Source organism: Microtus pennsylvanicus, chromosome 15, assembly GCF_037038515.1.
Source record: "Microtus pennsylvanicus isolate mMicPen1 chromosome 15, mMicPen1.hap1, whole genome shotgun sequence".
In the NCBI taxonomy this organism is placed as follows: domain Eukaryota; kingdom Metazoa; phylum Chordata; class Mammalia; order Rodentia; family Cricetidae; genus Microtus; species Microtus pennsylvanicus.
This window is the reverse complement of record NC_134593.1, coordinates 11,224,099-11,248,528: the sequence shown is the minus strand read 5'-3', so window position 1 is coordinate 11,248,528 and position 24,430 is coordinate 11,224,099. Positions and strand designations below refer to the sequence as shown.

At 41.8% G+C, this 24,430-nt stretch overlaps 1 protein-coding gene across 7 annotated transcripts in view; it reads right to left on the bottom strand.

Moving 5' to 3' along the window:
* Positions 1-24,430, bottom strand: part of Ddhd1 (DDHD domain containing 1) — a 72,431-nt gene that overhangs the window by 18,589 nt on the left and 29,412 nt on the right. For 3 of the 7 annotated variants that reach the window (XR_012908005.1, XM_075950291.1, XM_075950293.1), the window contains exons 2-7: positions 21,171-21,344; positions 14,288-14,389; positions 12,926-13,054; positions 8,792-8,939; positions 6,234-6,340; positions 2,876-2,982 (exon numbers count right to left, since the gene is read on the bottom strand). Coding sequence is in view for 6 of the 7 variants with exons in the window: in XM_075950291.1 (XP_075806406.1) it covers positions 2,876-2,982; positions 6,234-6,340; positions 8,792-8,939; positions 12,926-13,054; positions 14,288-14,389; positions 21,171-21,344 (767 nt within the window). In the remaining variant the exon portion in view is untranslated. Of the gene's footprint in view, positions 1-2,875; positions 2,983-6,233; positions 6,341-8,791; positions 8,940-12,925; positions 13,055-14,287; positions 14,390-20,486; positions 20,508-21,170; positions 21,345-24,430 lie in introns of all 7 variants that reach the window. The other 4 variants (XM_075950292.1, XM_075950295.1, XM_075950294.1 and 1 more) reach the window with 2 other exon arrangements.

Sequence of the window (24,430 nt, the reverse complement as noted above, 5' to 3'; positions counted from 1 at the left end):
AGAATGCTACATTAGGAACTACTAGTTAAAGGAAAAATGAATATAAAAGCCTTTTAAGACTTGGGCTGTAGGCAAAACTCCAGGACTAAAGAGTATGCCATGCAATGTCACTCTGTGTGCTGTTCATCAAGGGAGCTGTAATCTCTGGAGTGAGCTCTTACAGTATCAAAAATCCAAAAGATAAAAAAAAAAATTCCTTCCTTACAATCCAAGCAGCAGCTACAGAGAAAGGGCACAGGAGTGTTTTGCTTGGGATTGAATCCAGGATGTTGTGTATCTTGGGCAGTAAGACACTGACTCATCTCTACTACTGTTTACTCTTGAAGGTCTTGGTTCTAAGGTTTATACTAGGGAAACACAGAAGTACTTCAGCACACTGGCAAAAAAGCACCCAATTCTCAAGTATTTTAAAAACGCAATCCTCAGAAGGTGAGGCCTTGGCCTGAGGAGGAAGAGCTGACACTCAGCCTTGTCCCTCTAACCCTGGCTGGTGGTGGCTTAGCGTCCACTCTTGTTTCCATGTTGAAGGGAGGGTCCATTCTTTTGAGGCAGCTCTGCTACTGCCTCAAAGGTCTTCACCACAGGACACGACCATGCTCCTCCTCCTAGTCACTGATAATTTTACTGTCTTTGTGAGGGATTGCAGCTTATTCTGATTATCTTATTTTTTATGAATGATTTATCTGCATACATGCCTGTGCATCAAATGTGCCTGGAGGATGTCAGAAGAGGGGGTTAGGATTCCCTGGAACTGAAGTCACAATGGGTGTGAACCACCATGTGGGTGCTGGGAACCGAACCAGGGTCCAGTGAGGAGCAACAAGTGCTCTTAACTGCTGCACCACATCTAATTTACAGACTGTAAACAAGCGAGCCAGTGAGCAAGAAACACCGCTTACTATGCACTCCTTTTTTCTTCATAATGCTTTAAGAAGCACTACCCAGAATTCCCTGATGGTAGTACCTAGGAGAACTGCTAATTTAAAATATAAACACAGGCTTCATTTCAGACCAAGTGAATTACAACCTCTAGGGGATGGACCTAGAAAACTGTTTTTCCCCTTAACTTGAATATTTTGTTTCCTCAACTTTTTATTTGAAAATATAAAATGTTACAAAGTAAAATTAGTACAAAAAAATCAAATGTCTGTGGTGGAGCTGGCTTGGGGGTTGTTAGAGCACACTGCTCTTAGGGATCCCTGAGGTCAGTTCTTAGCACTCACGCAGGGTGCTCAGAGCCATTAATGCCCGCTTCAAGGGAGCCAACGCCCTTTCCTGGACCCCACAGGCACTTGCACTCAGAAGCACGTTCCCCTCCCTCAGATTCTCCTTTTGTTAGTGTTGACCACACTTGTGTTAGTTACTCTCTCTGCTTCTGTAAGTATGCAGTCACACACCTTCCCAACATCTCTGGCAATTACTTGAGGGATATAGTATACACACTGTCATCTTTTATCTCATTACATTTCCTGATGCTAGGAACATTTCTAGTGTGATTATTCGTGCCCCATGGCATTACCTGGAAATATTTTATCTAATCTACTACCACAACCCAACTCTGTCATCCATTCCTGCAGCTTCCTCATCTACTGCAGGACAACAGGAAGTGGGATAGAGTATTTATCAGTCTCTTCACCCCTGTAATCGGCAACAGTTCCTGTAATTACTGTCTTCTATGACACTGACAACAGAAAAGAATACAGCCCAGCCCACACCTTGGCTGCGTTTCTCGGGTATTTCCTCAATATTAGGATGCTGCATCCTCCACTGGGTACCATAGTCAAAGGCTTACACTGTCCACCTGTCCCTTGGAAAACCCAGGATAGATGCTGCCCGATTTCTCCTGTATATAATTACTGTTCCTCTTTTGTGGACCAGGGAGCAGTCTGCGGGGATGCACACAATAGCCTGCTCCTAAGCAACACTGCCCTCAATTCACATTCACTGATGAGCATGTCCAGCTTACACTCAGCACCGCCATGCCTACTGTAAAACGACTGTACAGCTCCAGTCAGCTTTACTGTTCTACTAAAAGCAAGAGACCTAGCCACTATCCAGTCAATTTTTCATCAATACAAATCAAAGTTTTAAAAATGATTTACAATCCTAAAGTGAACTGCATTGCCATTACTGTATCCCATGTTGAAGTACTAATTCCTGTGGTGAAGCACTCTGGTCCCAGACAGGCTCAGGTTCAGCCGACTGCAATGGTTCTCTAGCTCCTATCCTTGGGACCTGCCATTATTCTTTTGAACATTTCTGTAGTTTCTGTCACAAATTGTTTGGGCCTCTGAATCAGCTATATCCACAAGGAACTGTAAATTTTCTTTATGGGTAATAAGGCACTACAAACATCTGGGTGTTGTGGGCTCAGTGCGATAAGGGGAATCCTTGGTTTCTGGCTATTTCAGTAAACACTGCTGGGAAATGGATGCATGCAAACACAGACATCTGCGTATACATATATACATACATATATAAAATACCTATAAGCATATTTTATAAATCATGAGCTCAGAATACCTTCACTCCTAGTCTCTATACACTTTATAATTACGCTATTTTTATTATTCTACCTTTTTTTTTGAGATAGGGCTTCACTGTGTGGCTCACAGGGGTCTTGAACTCATGGCATCTTTCTGTCTTAGGCTCCTGAGTGTTGGGCTTGCAGGGTGAACCACCACGTACCTCTCTCCTTGTTTTGAGACAAGGTCTCTCTTTGTAGCTCTGCCTCCTCTGTGTTTTTAAGGAGCACCGAGCGGTTGCTCTCTGGGAAACGCTGGGAAGACTTGGCCTAAGCTGACCACATTCGCTATTAAAAGGCCGATGTTACTATACAGAACACCGAACATGCCGAAACAGTCCTGGTACTTACCTCGTCCCTATAAAGCGGGCTAGTATAGTACATTATGTCCATGGCACTACTGTTCAGCATGTCCCTCAGGCCTCGCACTTTGTCGGGAGTAATGGAATCAACAGTGTCTACAAACAAAACAAAACCGAAATCAAACTTACAGAAGGTTCCAGGGAAAAATCACATTTCTGAAAGTAACTTAATATTTAAGTAATAAACATTAATGGGGATCTTTCTTCCTTGCAAAATATCCAAGATAAAACAAAACAAAAAGTAAAAGACAACAACAACAGAAAAGGAATGTTAGAGGATGAAGGTTATTAACAAATTTTTGGCCCTATTTACCCTGGCCCAAATTATGCCCATCTGGCACACTCGGGCATGGCTAACAACAAACCAGGAATAAATAAGACTTTTCCCACGCTTCATATTTATCTGTCCTGCTGGAACTACTGGAGACCAGAGAAGCAATGACAATGCTAAACCACAGGAGGGCAGAGCCTTAGGACTTCATCCAAGGACAAGCCACTGCACTGGCTCACATTATTTAATTCGTACTTAGTCTGTACAGTGTAGTAAGGACTGAAAGGCACCATGATAAAGACTAGGATTCCCTCTCTACTCTCAACTAGTCTCCCAAATATTTCCTAAAGCATTGGCTTTCATGTTAAGCCTTTGGTTTACTGATATATAAAGCAGATGTCATTTTAACCAACTCCCCCGCAGGATTACCAGGTTCCAAGCACATTCAGAGTGCAATCCTTTCATGACAGCTTTGTCGTGGCTTAGGTTCCAAATCAGCACAGACGGGTGAGGCACACACATGCTGGGCTGCACCGGTTTATCGGCCCGAATAAAGTGTTTAAATCACAGAAGTTAAATGGCTCCAGCAACTGAGGAAGACATGACTCTCTGTCTTGGTTTTTGGTTACTCTGGGCCCTCTGTCCTACAACCATTTTACAGTCAGTTCACTAAGTTCTGTGAATATCTACAGATCGGTTTGGGAGTTAGCATCTCTAGAATATTCATTCACTCATTTAATCTGAATCAGCTTTGCATTTAAGTTTTCCTCTATTTTAATAGTTCTTATACTTTAAAACCTAAATATACTAGTTATACATTTTTTTTTATAAAGTTGTATATTTGAGCTATTTCTTGGAATCTTGTATTTTTTATGTTGCTGTTGCTGGTCTATAGAAAAGCAATTATTTTGCACATAAATCCTCTACATCATGACCTTGAGAAGATGATCAGTTCTATTTTACTGTGTAGTTTTATGCAATCTGTGCAGACAGCAGGGGACCTGTAAATCAGAACTGGTGCTCTACATTTCTTATGCCTAGCATTCCCTTTTCATGTTATTGTACTACAAAGACAGTATGTCCATGGACACCTTAGTTTCTTTTTACTCTTTCACTACCAATGACTACACTGATACTTGCTATACCATGCTTTTACTCTGAAATTTATAGAGTAAAGCTGATGGTGAATATTAATACTTGCACAGTTTTATGTAACAAAGGCTGTGATGAGGACACAGAGCTGTTCTGACTTAAACAGTTCTCTCCCCTCCCTTAAATTCTGACAGTCACTGGTTTGTTCTTTGTGACTGTAGTTTTGCTTTTTCTACTTAAATGAACAGAAGCATTAAACATGAGATCTTTCTGGTTGGCTTCTTTCAGTTATCTTAATACCTTCAAAACTATCAAAACCTCTGTCTGTTTATTTGGGACTGAATCATCAGTAGGTGATTCCCAGAATCCTAGGGCTCAGGAGGCTAAGGCAGGACTGTGAGTTCAAGGCCATCTGGACTACAAAGGTGAGATTGTTTCAAAAACAAACAAGTATCATGACAATGTGAACTTAGCCAGAACTACAGGCTCAGGGGTTTAGGAAATGTTAATTCATCCTGTTGTCTACATTCCTGACATTTACCTGGGCGAGCCAGAAAAACCCATAGTGTTACTATATGTGTAGATGGAAATTCCTGTTCCTCCCAGTCCTACAGCCACTCAATCCCAATTAAACACACAGAGGCTTATATTAATCATAAACTGTTTGGCCTACTGCTCAGGCTTATTATTAACTAGCTCTTATGACTTAAGTTCACCCATAATTCTTGTCTATGTTTAGCCACGTGGCTTGGTACCTTTTCTCAGTAAGGCATTCACGTCTTGCTTCTTCTGCATCTGGCAGGTGAATGACTCTGCCTTTTCTCTTCCCAGAATTCTCCTAGTCTGATCATCCCCACCTATACGTTCTGCCTGCTACTGGCCAACCAGCGTTTTATTAAACTAATAGGAGTGAAAAATCTCTATAATGTACAAGAGCATTCTCTCATAGCAAATATGGAACCATACATATGCACCATAACTGCTGAGACATCTTCCTTGGTCACTAGCATTTAGCTACTTTGTGGTTTGAAAGAAAATGTCCCCCAAAGGGAGGTGTGGTCTTGCTGGAGAAGAGTGTCACTGTTCGGGTGGGCTTTGAGGTCTCCTATATGCTCAAGGTACCACCCAGTCTTGGGTTTCACCTCCTGTTGCCTGCATGTCAAGCTGTAGGACACTCTGCCACTTTCCAGAAGACATATGTAACAAAGGCACAACACCGACAGCAGCAACATTATAACAGCGAGTGAGGAAGGGAAGGGTCATCTCTCTGGACCTCACATTTATCACGCCTCACCACGATGATAATGAATTAAACCTCTGAAACTGTAAGATACACCAAATAAATGTTTTTCCTTTATAAGAGTTGCTGTGGTCATGGTGTCTCTTCACAGCAATAGAAACCCTAAGTATGACGTATTTATTTTGTAAAAGCACATTACAATTCCTGATGCCACTTTGGAGTGCAGTGCTCTAGTTGACGTTGCTAACCAGGAGACAATAACACAGCCATGGAAGACTCTGTGGCTGCACCCGGGGCAGTGTGCCACAGTGACGAAAGTGGGTGTTACTGTTACACAGACCTAGACCTTCTTCTTCTACCTCCAGATCACAAAGGACACACACAAACATGCTATCTGTGAAGTCCACATGGCAGTCCAGACACAAGTCAGTTTTGTCAATTTTTAAAAAATCAGTTTTTTTCCCTCAAGTATGTTCTTGAATAATCAGGAACAAAAAGTGAATATACTCAGACAATTTTAAAATAGATTTCATGTGTGTGCTCCTGGTCTGGAACTTGCTGTATCAGCCAGAGCTCCACCTGCTTTATCCCCCACTCCCCACCCCTAAGGGCTGGGATTAAAGACATATGCTGCTGAACATGACCAAGATTTTATTCTTAATAAACATATTTCTAAAACCATGTATTAACTCTAGTAAAGGTTTATCATTGGCTAAAATCATTCCATTTCCAAACAGAATATACCTCCATCAAGAGTAAGCTTTGACCGCCACTCAACAGGCAGGAACTCAACATGTGTTGCATGGTTGGAAAAATGTTTTTCTTCTATTTTTCTTGCAGCCTCTCTCATCCTAAAAAGTAAATAAATGTAAGAAAAATTTTTGAGAATACCTTCATGAATGTCTTTACATGGTGTAAATATCTCTCATTGTAATACCTCCACTTCCTGGCAGCTCTGTCCAGCTGCATCCCACTGACGGCGACACTACGCTGGTTATACTCAGGTATTTTCCTATGTGTCACTCAGGACTTCAGACGCTCCCACTTACATTACATTCTAAATGACACAGTTCTTCAGGGATGCAAGAACATAATGAATACATCCATGCTTTTGTTCATCTCCACACATCATGCGTCCAGTCATGAACTATCTCATTTCATCTCCTTTTAAAAAGTTTTATTTTTAATTAATATATAATCGCATCATTTCCTTCCCCTTCTTCTCCCTCCAGTTCCTCTCATATCCCTGTACTCACCTCTCCTACTCCCTCTCAATTCATGGCCTCTTTTTTGCCAATTATTGTTACACACATACATACAGATGAATAAATATATAAATACAACCTGCTGAGTCCGTTAGTGTTGCTTACATGTATGTAATTTTAGGTATGACCACATGGTACTGGATAACCAATTGGGGGTTCATCCTGAGGGTTACTAATTTTTTCTCTCTCTGAGTAGTGCCTGTAGCTCTTCATCTAGCGATGGCCCCCATAGGTTCTCCTCATCCATGCCGGCATGGCTAGTGGTGGTCCCACTGTGGAGGTCCTGTTCAGGTCGTCACACTTTTGAGGCTTCACGTGCACAGCTGCCCTGTCATAGCTAGAAGACACCGTCTTGCAGAAGACTTCCTGGTCCTCCAGCTCTTGCAATCTTTCTGCCCCCTTTACCTCTTCTTTCTAATGCAATTTTCAATCTTTTACTTTGAAAATTAAGGTATTAATGCACTTACAGCTTTCCTTTAGCCAGTTACATGAATTCTGCCACCCCAATAGGATTCTGAGGAGCACAACCTAATGAACACACTCAGAGTTCACTGTGAACGCTCCCCTCCTGCTGTCCCTCCCCAGGCGGGCCTTCCTTTCACGGTCTAAAGCAAATCCCAGACACCACACCATTTTATTTATCACACAAACCCTCAGCCCAGGCTTCCACATGCTTGAGTTACACCTTGCACACATGAAGTAAATGCTCTACCACTGAGCTACATCCCCAGCCATCTTATCTCCGAACAGCAGATTTTCTAAAATAACGTCTATTCAATAATAAAGTATTACAATCAAGTAATTTTTAAATTTTAGCAAATATGTAGTTCATTGGCCTCATTTTCCCACTGACTATAAAACTAATTCATAGTAACATTAAAACATTTTCTATTTATGCTCCCAATACTGTATGCTCCATTATGCTCCATTCACTGCAGACATTAGGTCCCTCTTTCTTGTACAGTCTCCTACAGTCTGTTCACGAACTGCGTCCATGTGGTGTCACCCACATGGCCTTTCTAGTGCACAGCTCCTGTAAGGTGTCAGCGAGTCCGGGAAGATTCCACAGGATGCCACCTTTTTGTACTAAGTTTTGCCTTACTTGTACCTGAAGAAATTAAACGTCTGTTTACTAATGATCTCACAGAGGATACGCCACACAAACCATTCTCATGGTCCTTGATATCTAAGAAAGGATGCATCAGGACATAATTATCATGCCAAGTCATATGACTCATCATAAAACAAAGTCAGAGCTAGAGCAATGAGACGCCTACAGGAGAAACAAAGGGACTGGAGAATGAAGGCTGCCTGCCGGTCTCCAGCAACAATACAACCCGGGTTGCACGTTCACTTTCCCCTCTGTGGGCATGATGACCTTACAGTGTAGCAAGCTCAACAACGGCACGTGCAGGTCATGGAGGATCGAATTCCTAGAGCTAAACGTTTACTTCACGGATGGCGAATTTTACTGGCAGACTGTGCTTTCCACAGTAACGGACTTGTTCTTACTGCATCAGCATCCTGGGCCTCATGAGCTCTGCTGGACCTTGAACACAGCACTCAACTGTTGAAACACACGGCTCGCCATACACATATCCTAAGAAGTTCCTAAAGAGGTTCTAGAATAGAGCTGAGTATCTAACAATAAGAAGATAAATAACCTGTCTTGTATGTTAAGTATCCACTGACTTCTGTGTACAATCCAGAGTTGTTTCCTCTGGGAGCTATTATTGGGCAGATTATATTGAAAACTGTCAGTTTAAACAATTCTTAATCTTCTCAAAGTTGGACAACTTTGAAGATTCTCAATTTCTGAGGCTCAGAGAGCAAGGAACAAACTTAAAAACTAGCTCGTTTCCTGCTGTCAACTCTTAAATTAATGATGTCAGTTAAGGAGGGAAAGTCACGTCTCATCAGGATACAGTCACTGTTTTGGTTTCATCTAGAAACATCACTGATTATTAGAAGAGTCGGCACCTCTGTAGACCTGCTTATGCCTTGGGCAGAAGCTGGGACTGTCTGCAAAGAACTCACATGGCTGTGTTTTTTATAATTCTTCCTTGGTCCATCTTCTGTCCAATGCCATGCACGACAAACACGATATGAGAAGTCTGTGAGGGCTTGTCTTCTAGCGTGGCTTCTTCTACGTAACCTCTATGAAGTCTGGTCCCACTACTGGAGGCTGTAGCAAAATTATGGCCTTAAGTTTAGGACTTGGGAAATTGTATTTGCAAAATACGTTTAAAAAAAGAAAGTAGTTAGTAATGGTAAGAATGTAAGAAAATATTTCATTGGGTGGAAAGAGAAAATAAAGTTTGTAAGATAATATACATTGACTGATGACATAAAAAGAAGTGAATACAATACAAAAGCCAGAAATCATTAGGAAAACAAAAGGATAAACAACGTAGAAAAATAAATAACATTTACATTAAAAATGCACACCAGGTATGGTGGCACACACCTTTAATTCTAGCACTCAGGAGGTAGAGGCAGGAGGATCTCTGTGAGTATAAGGCCAGCCTGGTCTACAGAGTGAGTTCAAAGATAGCCAAGGATAAACCCTGAGAAAAAATAGTCAGAGAGCTTACTAGTCAAAAAGTACACGTATTCAATTAGATATAAAAAGGTACCCCACAAAATACAACTAACTATAAACAAAAATATTCAGATATGTTTACAGCAAATAAAAGAATGACATAATAACATCTTAGCCTTAAAAATGGATTTTCAAACTTATTGAGAATGCTCTATCTTCTCTTAACACTCTTTTCAGAAAAAATATTTGTGTGGGTGGGTGGGTGCGTGCAGGTGCACGTACGCCTATGATAGACAGGAAAAGGGGGCAGTATGTGGGAGGCATGTGCAAGGTTAAGGGGACAGCCTCAGGTGTTCAGTGCTCTCTTTCCACACAGCAGCCTCTTGCTTTCAGCTTCCCAGGATTCAGCCTGGGCCCTGACTCCCTGGAGCAGTGCTGGAATTTTATATGCACACAAGTGTCTAGGATTGCAGCTGCACACTAAGCATCTAGGATTGCAGCTGCACACTAAGTGTCTAGGATTGCAGCTGCACACTAAGTGTCTAGGATTGCAGCTGCACACTAAGTGTCTAGGATTGCAGCTGCACACTAAGCATCTAGGACTGCAGCTGCACACTAAGCGTCTAGGATTGCAGCTGCACACAAGTGTCTAGGACTGCAGCTGCACACAAGTGTCTAGGACTGCAGCTGCACACAAGTGTCTAGGACTGCAGCTGCACACAAGCGTCTAGGATTGCAGCTGCACACTAAGTGTCTAGGATTGCAGCTGCACACTAAGTGTCTAGGATTGCAGCTGCACACTAAGTGTCTAGGACTGCAGCTGCACACAAGTGTCTAGGACTGCAGCTGCACACAAGCGTCTAGGACTGCAGCTGCACACAAGCGTCTAGGATTGCAGCTGCACACTAAGTGTCTAGGATTGCAGCTGCACACTAAGTGTCTAGGATTGCAGCTGCACACTAAGTGTCTAGGACTGCAGCTGCACACAAGTGTCTAGGATTGCAGCTGCACACTAAGTGTCTAGGACTGCAGCTGCACACAAGTGTCTAGGATTGCAGCTGCACACTAAGTGTCTAGGATTGAGCTGCACACTAAGTGTCTAGGGCTGCAGCTGCACACAAGCGTCTAGGATTGCAGCTGCACACTAAGTGTCTAGGATTGCAGCTGCACACTAAGTGTCTAGGATTGCAGCTGCACACTAAGTGTCTAGGATTGCAGCTGCACACTAAGTGTCTAGGATTGCAGCTGCACACAAGCGTCTAGGATTGCAGCTGCACACTAAGTGTCTAGGACTGCAGCTGCACACTAAGTGTCTAGGACTGCAGCTGCACACTAAGTGTCTAGGATTGCAGCTGCACACAAGCGTCTAGGATTGCAGCTGCACACAAGTGTCTAGGACTGCAGCTGCACACTAAGTGTCTAGGATTGCAGCTGCACACTAAGTGTCTAGGATTGCAGCTGCACACTAAGTGTCTAGGATTGCAGCTGCACACTAAGTGTCTAGGACTGCAGCTGCACACAAGCGTCTAGGATTGCAGCTGCACACTAAGTGTCTAGGATTGCAGCTGCACACAAGTGTCTAGGATTGCAGCTGCACACTAAGTGTCTAGGATTGCAGCTGCACACTAAGTGTCTAGGATTGCAGCTGCACACTAAGTGTCTGGGATTGCAGCTGCACACAAGCGTCTAGGATTGCAGCTGCACACTAAGTGTCTAGGACTGCAGCTGCACACAAGTGTCTAGGATTGCAGCTGCACACTAAGTGTCTAGGATTGCAGCTGCACACTAAGCGTCTAGGATTGCAGCTGCACACTAAGTGTCTAGGATTGCAGCTGCACACTAAGTGTCTAGGATTGCAGCTGCACACTAAGTGTCTAGGATTGCAGTTGCACACAAGTGTCTAGGACTGCAGCTGCACACAAGTGTCTAGGATTGCAGCTGCACACTAAGTGTCTAGGATTGCAGCTGCACACTAAGTGTCTAGGATTGCAGCTGCACACTAAGTGTCTAGGATTGCAGCTGCACACTAAGTGTCTAGGATTGCAGCTGCACACTAAGTGTCTAGGATTGCAGCTGCACACTAAGCGTCTAGGATTGCAGCTGCACACTAAGCGTCTAGGATTGCAGCTGCACACTAAGTGTCTAGGATTGCAGCTGCACACTAAGTGTCTAGGATTGCAGCTGCACACTAAGCGTCTAGGATTGCAGCTGCACACAAGTGTCTAGGACTGCAGCTGCACACTAAGTGTCTAGGACTGCAGCTGCACACTAAGTGTCTAGGACTGCAGCTGCACACAAGTGTCTGGGATTGCAGCTGCACACTAAGTGTCTAGGATTGCAGCTGCACACTAAGTGTCTAGGATTGCAGCTGCACACAAGTGTCTAGGATTGCAGCTGCACACAAGTGTCTGGGATTGCAGCTGCACACTAAGTGTCTAGGACTGCAGCTGCACACAAGTGTCTAGGACTGCAGCTGCACACAAGTGTCTAGGACTGCAGCTGCACACAAGTGTCTAGGATTGCAGCTGCACACAAGTGTCTAGGATTGCAGCTGCACACTAAGTCTCTAGGATGGCAGCTGCACACAAGTGTCTAGGATTGCAGTTGCACACAAGTGTCTAGGATTGCAGCTGCACACTAAGTGTCTAGGACTGCAGCTGCACACAAGTGTCTAGGATTGCAGCTGCACACTAAGTGTCTAGGATTGCAGCTGCACACAAGTGACTAGGATTGCAGCTGCACACAAGTGTCTAGGATTGCAGCTGCACACAAGTGTCTGGGATTGCAGCTGCACACTAAGTGTCTAGGATTGCAGCTGCACACAAGTGTCTAGGATTGCAGCTGCACACAAGTGTCTAGGACTGCAGCTGCGCACTAAGTGTCTAGGACTGCAGCTGTGCACTATGCATTGAGCTTTTATGGCTTCTGAGAATTTGAACTCAGGTCATCACATTTAGGTGGCAAGTGCCTTTTCTCTACATAGCCATGTAGCTAACCCTTCTATTTTATTTTAGTAGAACTACTTTAGTCCGGCAGTGGTGGCACACATCTTTATTCCCAGAACTTGGGAGGTAGAGGCCAACCTGGTCTACAGGAGTTCCAGGACAGCCAGGGCTGGTTACACATACAGAAATTCCGTCTTGAAAAAATACAAAACAAACAAACAAAACAACTAAAAAACCTCAAACCAAAACAAAAATTAAAAACTACTTTAAACTGTAAAAGGCAAGAAACAATCCCTTTAGCAAGTCTACACAAAGAGTTGTATTGTTTTTCTCACAACCACCATTCCCTCCTCCACTGAAACTGAATCCATGACAACATGGCTTCTGCCCAACAATTCCAGTCACAAGCCCCACTGGTTCCAGCCTCCTCTTCCTTTATGCTATGTACCGACTGTCATGCTCAAGTTTCACTCTCTCAAGGCAGACGGTTTTCACATCCTTATTAGGATTCTAATTTATAATTATGAGCTGAGGCGTGAATACATACACCTTAATAAAAGTTTCATTTAACAGGGTTCTTGTCACTGAATTTAATTTCTACTTAAAACATATAAAAACAGAATATGAATTATCTACTTTTGACTCCCAAAATTTTGATACGCCACAGTACCATGTAACAATTACCTTTAGAAAATCCCAGTTTTTGGGTAACGGTTCTTGCAATTTTGGATGTTGTTGCGTCGCTGTAGAGATACACTTCATCCATGCTGTGCCAATCCACATGATTCCGACTCAGTTTGAAACTATGAACAGCTGCCGCACAAAAGAAGAATTTCAAGTTCTCCAAGACAGTTTTTTTTGTGTGTGAATACTCTAATACTCAGTTTCTGAACCAATAGTAGCTAACTCAGACACCATATACTTTTAGTTCAGAAGAAAAAAGTTCATTAAAAACATTTATGTCCCATGAGTAATGTATAGAATTTATAAATGCTCAACAATGCTATGAGGAACAGCAGAGGACTGGTGTCCCTTTATACTATTAACCTCTTGTACGAAGGTGATATGGTTCTTGATCATCAAGCTGTATCCCCAGGAGCATGGCTCCTCTTTCTGGGGGTATACGCCTATTTAAACGTTTTCAATAGCTCAGGCACAGAAACTTAAGTTCCATCCCTTCCGTTAATTTTACTAAAAACATCAAGATATTTACTCAATGAAAACAAACAAACAAAAAAAAGAGGTTGATTTGCTCAAAAGCTAGTGATTGGCAGGGTGCCCCTGTCCTACCTAAAGATGAGCTGTATATGACCCCAAATTCAGTTCTAGCCAGGTGGTGGTGGTGCACGCCTTTAATCCCAGCACTTGGGAGGCAGAGGCAGGCAGATCCTGGCCAAGACTGTAAGACATGCTGAAGTAGCATGTTCCCCATGGGAAGACATGGCATACTATAAGAAAATCCACTTCTTACATTACAAATAACTTAAAATTTTATGAAAACCAATTCTACTTTACTAGCTCTCAGAATATGTCATTGACCTGTGTGTTGTGTGAGTGTGTCTCTCACAGGACTAAAAGATTCAATTAACACAACTCACACCAACAACTTTAGTGCAGGTGCAGACTTTTAAATAAAAAAGCTTTTCATAAATTAAAATGGTTTAATAACTTTTGCAAGGGCTTACTAACCATTTACAAAACAAATTATTCTTAATATAGTTTTGAGCTACATATGTTAAAAAGATTGAAACTTTATGATCAAATATTTAGAGAGAAGTATAAATCTAGCCAAACTGTCCCTCTGCAAATTGTTTATATGTTTTCTTAAAGTAGAACATCTTAATATTCAAACATCAATATTTTAATATTCAAAACTTAATATTAAAAAAATGGAATGCAGTTTTCATATAGATGTATAATAATGTAAAACTATGGCAAATAGCGCAACAGACACATTTAAAAACAAAAACTAGTACTTCTAAGCTTTAAGCCAACTGAGCTAGAGCTGGGCGTAAGCTACAGAGAGCAGAACTGCGGTTACTGTACCTTGCGAACGCTTTCGCTTAAGACCTGTGGCGTCTGCGCTCTCCTTATATCCTCTCCATTTGAACAGAGAAGGGAGGGAGAAGGGAGGGAGGTGGTAGACAACTAAGAAAGCAAAAACACTGAGCTTCAAAGTACATTTAAGTGAGTTTTTCTATTGCCTTTTCCTTTTAGTCTTAACTTTTAAAAACTGTAGTTGACAAATATTTTTTATGAATGTTTTTAAAAATATAATTTCTAGCTAAAAATTGGTAAAACAAAAATTAGCTTAATGTCTGTCAAATATATGCTCTACTTTTATTGAAAGGAACAAAGGCAAATATTTATCAGTGACAGACAATCACATGATCATCGTTTAATTCTTTTGCATAGCTACAAGAAATGCATGGCATTTTCGAATGCTAAGAGATTTATAAGCTCTCTATTTCTGATACTAAGGTTATGGACTTCACCAGCTTTGTGATGACATAGTCAAGAGGTGATACACAGTTTGAGGATACAACCATATTTTAAAGAGCTCATTTAGCTCGCCTGAGGTACCACAGCATACACTCCACTGAATGCTCTCCAGACTTAGGCATGATGGCTTCAAGATCGTTTCAGAGCAAGGCCTCCTTTCACAATTGAGAAAGTTGTTACAAAGACAGTGAAAATTTTTTTTGAAGAAAACCATACTGGAGGCTCCGCTTTCAACTATCCCTTTTGGAAAGATTAATAAAATAAAAATAATCTCATTAGAAAAACATATGCTGTGACAGGCATCAAGCAGACAACACAGAAAAGTCAGGCACAGACTTGGTATCTGACAAATCAGAAGATGACCTTAAAGCCAGCATGCTCCTTGTTGAATTTGCTAGCTATATATTGCAGATAACACTCCTTATAGTTAAGTAATTGTTTAGTATACTTGAAACTGAATCTTAAAAATCAGTTTACTACTTCAGTTAATTACAAAATTTTTATGGTTTAGCTAAAATTTATATTTTAATACATTCAATTTTCAACTTACTGCCTTCTGCATGAATTTGACATTCAAAGGTTAAATACTGCTCAAATTAAAAAAAAATCTTTAATTTCTCTCATATATACAATTGAAGTATATGCAAATATTTATGCGGTAAGGGTTTCTGGGAAACTTTTACAAGGCATTAACAACTACACCTACACATTAAATTACTACATCTACATGCAAGTAGATGGTTTTAAGATTATAAGCTAGCTGGGGGCTGGAGAGATGGCTCGGTGGTTAAGGGCACTGACTGCTCTTCCAGAGGACCTGGGTTCAATTCCTGGCACCCACATGGCAGCTCACAACTGTCTGTAACTCCAAGATCTGACACCCTCACACAGGCATACACGAGGCAAAACACCAATGGACATAAAATACAAATAAATAATTTTTAAAAACCTAGGGCTGAAAGCTGGGTGACAGCAGACCTATAAATGCCTCTGACATAGAAGAAACAGACATGGAAGCTGGCTTCTTCCTGTCTGCTGTTCTCTCGTGTGCCTTCTGCTCAGTCACTCAGGAGCAGAGAGGTACAACTAGGCCAGCAAAGATGTTAAACCACATAAAAAGCTGCTAGCACTGGTAAGGGGTCAGACCAACAGAAACTTCTAAGAAACAACGACTAGATTTTTTAAGTCCAGTGGTGAAATGAACCTGCACCAAATCCCACATTTGGGACACACTGGGACACTATGAAATCAAGTGAGCACTTTCAGAAAGCTGGTCAGACTCAATGATGAATTCTCAGAGCTATGAAGATAAACACATTACAAAGTTCTTCACTCCCAACAGAAAACTGCGCTTATGGAAACATTTCATGTAATTAAATGGCTGCGGCTCTTGACCATGACACTGTATTTTCACTTCAAAACCATTGACCAGGGAGCTTAACTCTTTTAACCGCTGACACAGAATTACAGGCATGACTTCTTGTTAGCATTCAGTTAGTGTCTCCTGTGCACTATTACAAAAGTGTGCACACACTCACAGTGCAGCTGACGGTGCGGCTGTAGAAGCTGATAGCATTAGTAAGACGTCCACATATCAGTCTTGTTCAGTAATGAAAAAAGACTAAAGTTTTAAAATATTTAGAATCATTTCCTTACTAATTAATCTCTCAAAGAACCTTTCTTCATCATGTAACTCTGAATTCAAAAAGTGGACAGGATAATAATTCCTACAAGAGAGACACAACAACTCTTTCCTCTATGAAAACTAACTGTCTGGAAAGTTAGTATTTACTCTTTCCTAGATAGCACTTGCCCAGGCTGCCTCAAATGATCCTTTGCTGAGTTTCCTTTCCAAGCAATCAGGGTCCCAGATGCCTAGTACTGATCTGGAAAATTCTTTCTCTCAGGGAAAGCAGGTGGCCCTGTGCATCTCAAACTTGATAACTACAAGTAAACTCTAGCATTCTTTCTTGGACCTCAGGTAAATTAAACAAATTAATAAAAAAAAAGTTAAATCAAAAAATCATAACCCCAAACTAGAAGATGGGAATCCTCAGTCACCAAAGGCAGAGGGAGAAAGCTGGTTAACGGGCCAGAACGCTCCCATTCACCCCCCTCTCTTTTGAGAGAGGGTCTCACTATATAGCCCTGGATGTCCTGGCACATGCTATGTAGATCAGGCTATTCTCAAACTCATGGTCCCCCATCTAGAATACCAGATTTTACTGTGCTGTTGGGTCTCCACAGTCTCCCCTGCCTGTGACGGTCTGAACAAAGCAGGGCCATCTTATTTGTTGTGTGGGAAAACAGCCCTTAGTTTCAGTTTGTCTTATGCCTTTTTACTGCAAAATTTGAGGTTGTGCATTTTGTGGCCAGAGTGATGCACAATATTAATGCATTTAGGTTAACTTCTAAAAACGACTGCATATGCTTGGATAAACTATAAGGGAACACAACAACTATTCAGCACTAAATGTGTTTACACAATCTCTCTCTCTCCCTCCCTCCCTCCTTGTTTTTTCTTTCTGAGACAGAGTAGCCTGTCTCAGTAGCTTAGTGCAGCCCTAGAACTCTCCCTGCAGACCAGGCTGGCCTCAAACTCACAGAGATCCACCTGCCTGTGCCTCCTAAATGCTGGGATTAAAGGCGTGCGCCACCACCCCCTGGCAAGAATTACTAATTTGAAGGCACAACTGTATTATATTAGTCATCTTAAGTAAATGGATAGGCTCAAATGTATCACTGTATTAGATAAAATTTTCCTAGCCTTGGGATTGGACAGAGGGTCCAGTGGTTAAGAGCACTTACTGCTCTTGCAGAGGACCTGGGTTTGGTTCCCAGCACCCAAATGGCAACCTTTTCTGTCCCTGCTGGGTTCCTGCACACAAGTGGTACACACATCCAGATAATTTTACTCCCCTAGTTATTAGATGAAGTAGAAGAGCTTTTTCATTTTAGTTCTTAAAGAATTCAGTTTCAAGGATCTAAGTTACAAAGTGGGTTATCTTTATTTGGATAGTTACATCAGACTTCCATCAATCTAGTTCAATGTTCATTTTGAAATTAGTATGAGGAATCTAAAGAAGGTAAAAACTTAACCACACATAGTTCATTTGTGGCAAGAGCTACACTGAACAGACATGGTCAGAACAGTGAGGAGCAGTCTATTACTTAGTTTAGAGCTCCTGAGGGTAAGAACTTGGTTTCCTCGGAAGTCCCTAGAATACGAACGAATTCCAGCTTCTAGAATTTTTAAACATTTGTATTTATTAGATGAGACTTGACAGCCTGTTAATAACTCCATGAACTTTATTCCACTGGGCTGCCTTGCACTCAGTCTGGTAACTATTCTGCGGGCTCTCTCTTCTCTAAGATATCCTGGAAACTCCCACAAAAGTGCCCAGCAGAACTGGGAAGCATTAACAACAATCTTGACAAGGGAAGAGTCAAAGCTTTATAATCACACATGAAAATATTTAGGTGAAAAAGGTATTTTTTCATCCCCAAAAGAGAGAAACAGAAAATTTCAGAAGTTTAGAAAGATGAAATAATCTGAAGGCATACATATTTTTTGTTAAATGTTTTAAGTTTGAGGTATTTTTCCGTAAATGATGGCTTTCTGGAGGGTAAATGATGTTTTTATAATACCAGCTGTAAAATATACTATCAAATTTCCCATGATGTTCAAAGTCAAGTGTCATTTTAACCTCGAGTATATATTTATCATAATACCAAATAATAGATGAAAGGACTGAAAATTATTGAACAATATGATAAATCTTTATATACCACAAGACAGCCAGCATCCTCAATACAAAGTTGAGTGGTGATGGATGCCTGTACTCTTAGCACACGGGGGTGGAGGTTAAGAGATTATTCTGTTATGCACTGGGACTATATGACACCATCTCAAAAAAAAAATCAGTAACAAAAATAAAAGCTTTACAGAGCAGGGCAGTGGTGGCACACACCTTTAACCCCACAGCACTCAGGAGGCAGAGGCAGGTGGTTCTCTCTTAGTTTGAGGCCTGCCTGGTCTACAGAGCTAGTTCGAGGAGAGCCAAGGCTATGTACCAAAGAAACCCTGTATCAAAAAACAAAAACATAACTTGTAGCCAGGTGGTGGTGGCGCATGGCTTTAATCCCAGCACTTGGTGGGGAGGCAGAGGCTGGTGGATCTCTGAGTTCAAGGACAGCCTAGTCTACAAAGTGAGTTCCAGGACAGTCAGGGCTACACAGAGGCACCCTGTCTCAAAAAACAAGACAAAACAAAAAAATTAATACATACATACATAAAAATTTCTTCTAATGAACTTCAAGAAATAATTTCAAAAATTTTTAAAAAATGCAACACCCCCCCCCCTTTTGATGTAGCCCCGATTGTCCTAGAACTTGCTATCAGGCTGGCTTTGAACTCATGAGGGTTGGGATTAAAGGTGTGAACTAACATGTTATTTCTAATTAGAACTTCATGTGGATGCTTAAATACATTCAACAATATTGTTACACTAGTACCCACCGAAAAACCTACTCATACAAATACACTTTCTTCCCCCCAGACAGGGTTTCTCTGTGTAGACCCAGCTGTCCTGGAACTCCTCCCAAGTGCTAGGATTAAAGGCATGCACTACCACTGCCCAGAATAAACTGTGTTCTTAGGTATATTAAGTTTGGGCACTTTGCAGAAGACCGAAGTATTTGTTACATTTAATATTTAGGAAGAGAGCAGAATAGAGAATTCACGTGAAAGTTAATTTCACTGTGAATACGATTCTAAACAGGTGAGATGTGGATGACAGCTGCTGACTAACTCTGGGCAGAAGGAGACAACTCCCTTCTAATCTGCATGTCCCCCCCATTCTTCCCAGCCCTGGAGCTTTTAAGCACTAACCTAACAGTAAGGAAAGGGGGAGACAAAAACTGTTTGCTACGCGAATTGCTATTTCTGAGGTAGAAGACCTAAAGAGGAAAACAGTTCCCAATAGCAATGCAACTGTTATGACAACGGTTCTGCCATTCATCCACTGTGAAGTGGGCTTGTGATGACTCTGGCAGTAGTGCTGAGAGATTTCATTCCTTAACTCCAATCTCAGGTAAATTTTCAATTCTTGCTGCACTATTTCTAGTTATTGAAGTATTACCTGCAGGCATCGGCAGCCGCAGCTCTTAGAGAGACCTGCTTTGTCTACACTGATGGGTGAAATCTTCAGCCTAACTCTGACAGCAAAACAAGGATATACTTGAATCTACAGATTAATAAAATGACTCAAGAGTATGGTACCTGCAAATTGCAAAGTATCATATAAATGATGGATTTCATTGGTAATTTATGTGGAAATCATGTTTGTTTAGTTAGCCAGACTTAACTAAGTAGACACAAGAGCTAAGGCAGCGTTAGCTTCTTTCCTTGTGACCGATGTGTGTATCTCTGTGTGTTCAGTGAGATGACAGACAATAAAGAACAGAAACAGAGAGGGAAACAATGGACCAAAAGAGAAGAAACTGGGATACAAGGTCTGAAAACAGCGAAGAGCTATATTCTGTGAATTACCTCATCAATACTGGGCTGCTTGGCTTTCGAGTTTACAGGGAAAGGGAAATGATCACTCCAGGTGAACTTCAATTCACTAGGTTCAGCAGGGCTTGCCAAAAGCCTCCCAAACAAAGGCAAGCAAGAAAAAGACACACTCTACGTATTCTAACAGTATCTACGTATGCTAAGCTACCTGGGCTTTGTACTCACCAGAATAGTTGATCCCACTGCCTGCATTAAATGGAATAATAGAAGGGTTTTTAACTTTACCACATATTTTAAGGTTTATTTAAGATTCAGACACATACTGAAAACATGGCAATCTTGGCTATTCTATAACATCTAACTGTTGAAACGTATTTACTTTCTGAGTAAGGAAATGTAAGAATACTGTTTTAAATTAAAAACTGGTATTTATCTTCCAGAGAGTGTTAAAATACACACAAAAGCAAGGCTGACTTAAAATCCAGGAAAAGAATCAACATTAAAATACTAACGAAAGTGCTTTTTTATATTAACAGAAGGATTTTTTTAATAAGTTCTATTTTCAGTGATAACTCAAATGCCCCAAATGACTACCTTGGAGTATAATATAAACATTTTGTGCCAATATTAAAAAGTTTGTTAGTATCATGCAATTAAAACATATGCATTAAGTAAAATAACCCAAATATTCACAGAAACTTTAAATTCCAGAATAGTAACGTGTTTTAAAAACCAAATTTTAGACACAGGGTAGAACTTGTGTCTAGCATGCATAAGGCCTGGTCCCCCAGCACCTCAAAAACTGTAAAATTTAGTAAATTCTAACCCCTCCTAAGTTACTATTACCAAACTTACCAACTACTGAAAGATTACTTACTTCTACAGAACATATTAAATTGGTCATCTTACCGTCTTTTCCATCTAGGGGTTTCGATACTTCTATATCAAAATTTTCTTGCATCTGCTGACCTCTAAAACAATTGAGATGTTCTTGCTCAATTAAATTACTTTCTTCTTCTTCTAGAGGCTGCCAAGTTCCATCAATAAACCACTGTCCACGCATTACTGGTATTTTATCAGCTTCTGAAAAGAGACATCACATGGAGATCAACCTCCCAAAAGGAGACTTAGCTACAATTTTATTATGTTTTACTATTGTTATTCTCCAGGCTTTAATGACCAATACAGTCATTTCAAGTAAAAATAAATCCAAATTTCAAGTCAGGGTGTAATTTCCTGTTTGTTTCAGGCAGGGTCTCACTCTGGAGCTTTGGCGGGCCTGGAACTCACTGAGTAGACCAGGCTGGCTTCATGCCTGCAGCCACTCTCCGGCCTCTGCTCCAAGCGCTAGGTATGCTAAGTGTGAAACACCACATCTGGTTGGAGTTTTTCCTTAAAGATGTCAAGACTAAATTATTCTACACATTACCTAAGCTGCTTTACCATTTGGAAGATAGATGAGCAACTATCTATATATTTGAGGTACTAAACAACCCAAATTTGGAGGTTAAAGGCCTTACTGTAAGCCTTTGAGGTAGTCTGAGTGGCCCCCATAATCTCATTGGGAACGGCACTATTAGGAGGTGTGAGTTTGGCTTTATTGAATTGGGTATAGCCTTGTTGGAGGCAATGTGTCACTGTGGGGGTAGGCTTTGAGGTTTCCTTCGCTCAGGATACAGTGTCTCAGTTGACTTTCTGTTGCCTGCGTACCAAGATGCAGTCAGCACCATCTGGACGCCGGCCATCATGTGGATTGAACGTCTGAAACTGTAAGCCCTCCCAATTAGCAGTTTTCTTTATGAGAGTTGCAGTGGGGTAAGGTACACGGCTGCTTTGGGCAGATGAGAACTGGCTTCACAAGTTCCTGAGGAATGCTGGCTTATCTAACTGCCTTTAGAAAGCCTTCCTGCCATAATCCAGGCTGAATTTATTTCTAGATATTTGGACTGCCTCTTAGAGTTTGGGGAATTGGAGTCTCCTTTGACCCTGAAAATCGGGACTTAGAACTTTGACACAAATGGGCTATAGATATAAAAGAAAAAAATTGTAATTACAAATTTCAATTAGAAATATCATCGTTAACTACAGAGGGCCTTCTCTCTTAAAAAAAAAAAGGACACAAACCAAGTGCATGTGAGAGGCTGTACCCTGAGCTGAGAGGATCCCACAGCACCCACTCTCCCAGAGATAAAGACACCTGAACAAAACGGCTGATTCTGGACTGAGAGGGTCCCACAGCATCCGCTCTCCCAGAGATCAAGACACCTGAACAAAACGGCTGATTCTGGACTGAGAGGGTCCCACAGCATCCGCTCTCCCAGAGATCAAGACACCTGAACAAAACGGCTGATTCTGGGCTGGGCAGGAAATATGTCAGATGATCTTATGTGTTTCCTTCTACCAGACTTGCACTATGATGTATTTAAAGTTTCTGTTAGAAGATCTCCCAGCGTAGCCCTGGTTGGCCCAGGAAAGGCTTTGGAGTGTTGGAATCCCACTACCCTGGCTCCCATATGTGCGTCTTCTAATACTCTCTAGAGATTCCGCACAATGCGATACTGTGTTAGAGCACACACTGCGAACAGAGCTTCCCAAGCCCTGCGTGTGTGCTGTTATGTTACTGGGGGGTGAGGTGGGAGGTTTGAATTGTACTTTTGCTACTGAGGCTGAAGCCAGACTTCTCTCCATCAAGCTGTGGTAACTGCACATCTTTTGAATCACTGTGTTCTACATATGCCTCAAATACAGCACTGAACTGGGTTTTGCAGAAAAAGTTGTGTGAAGTTTTCTTTTGAATAAGACAATGTCCACCAATATGATTAATATATCCAAACTCAACTTTTCGTTCTTCTGTACTTAGCATCTTTATTCTTCAAACTTTCCTTGCATAGTATTTCCACTCTCCGAATTAGGAAGACTAGGAAAGCATGTTTCTCATTCAAGTAGTTACCTGTGCGTATATTATTGTAAATCTTTTTTGCTTACTTAAAATTTTTATCACGTGGTCAGTCTATTTTAAATAGTATTTATGAGTCCCACTTACTACATACGCAATAGGTTACTATTATTTTCTCTTTGTCTGGAATAAAAGTGTTGGAAACTTACGTTTTATTCATGGATATACATTAAAATAGAATTGTGTGCTACACACCTTCCAATCTGTCCACCTGATGCTGGAAGGGCAGGTTAGCCAGCTCAGGCTCTGAAAGTGCTGCTGTATTGCATGTGTAATGGTCTGCTCTGTCCCATTAAGAGACAAGCCATGCCCACTCCCTCCCCCATCCTCCAAGGTAAGCTGATCTTCAGCTTCCAGCCTGAGTCCTTTCCTTTTCCAACTCCTCTTCCCTTCTCCTCCCCTCTCCCCTCTCTCAGAGGCAGCTTCTGTCTTTCCCTTCTCCCCTTTCCCCCTGTTTCTCTCTCTCTGCTCCCTTTCCCCTCCATAACACACCAAATAAATATCCAGCTTCACTCTGCATGACATGCCTATCTATGTCTGTCTTGCGCCTGCCGGGTGGCTCCCTGCCCAGGCCCAGCTGCCTTCAGAGACCTGCAGTATGGTCTCATGGTGTGCCCATCTGTTTGTCTCTCCTCATGGGACTGGCTGCCCCACCGAGGTCTCTCACCCACCATGTGGCTCCCTGCCTGGAACTCACTGCCCCTCGTGGCCCACTGCAGCCACTTGGGGAACTGCGCTGTCCCTGCCTGAGACTGGCTGCTCTCAGGACCCGCTGCCTGCTGCCTCGGGGGAGACCTGCGGTGTGGTCTCAGGATCTGTTGCCTGCTGCAGCCACTAGGGGACCAACAGCATTTTACTTTATGGTTTAAACCATAACAGCATGTATCTTGAACACAGCTCTAACTTTATTAGTGACTTCTGCCCCCCTTACAGGTCCAGACAGAAACAACTATCTTTAAAGTCTAACATCACCCAGCACGCTGACTCAGAGCTGTTCTGGCTCTTCCATGGTAGCTGAGCGGCTTCACCGCACAGTTGGAGACTCTGTGCATCACCTTGGGAGACTCCAGTGACATATATGTTGATGTTCCAGCCTATATTACGTTGGCCACTTTTAAATTTCCCCTTCCTTGCTTTTGCATCCTACTTTCACACCCTTGATTATTTTCCTTTTCATCAAAGGCTCTTATTAGGTTTTGAATTTATTCTCCCT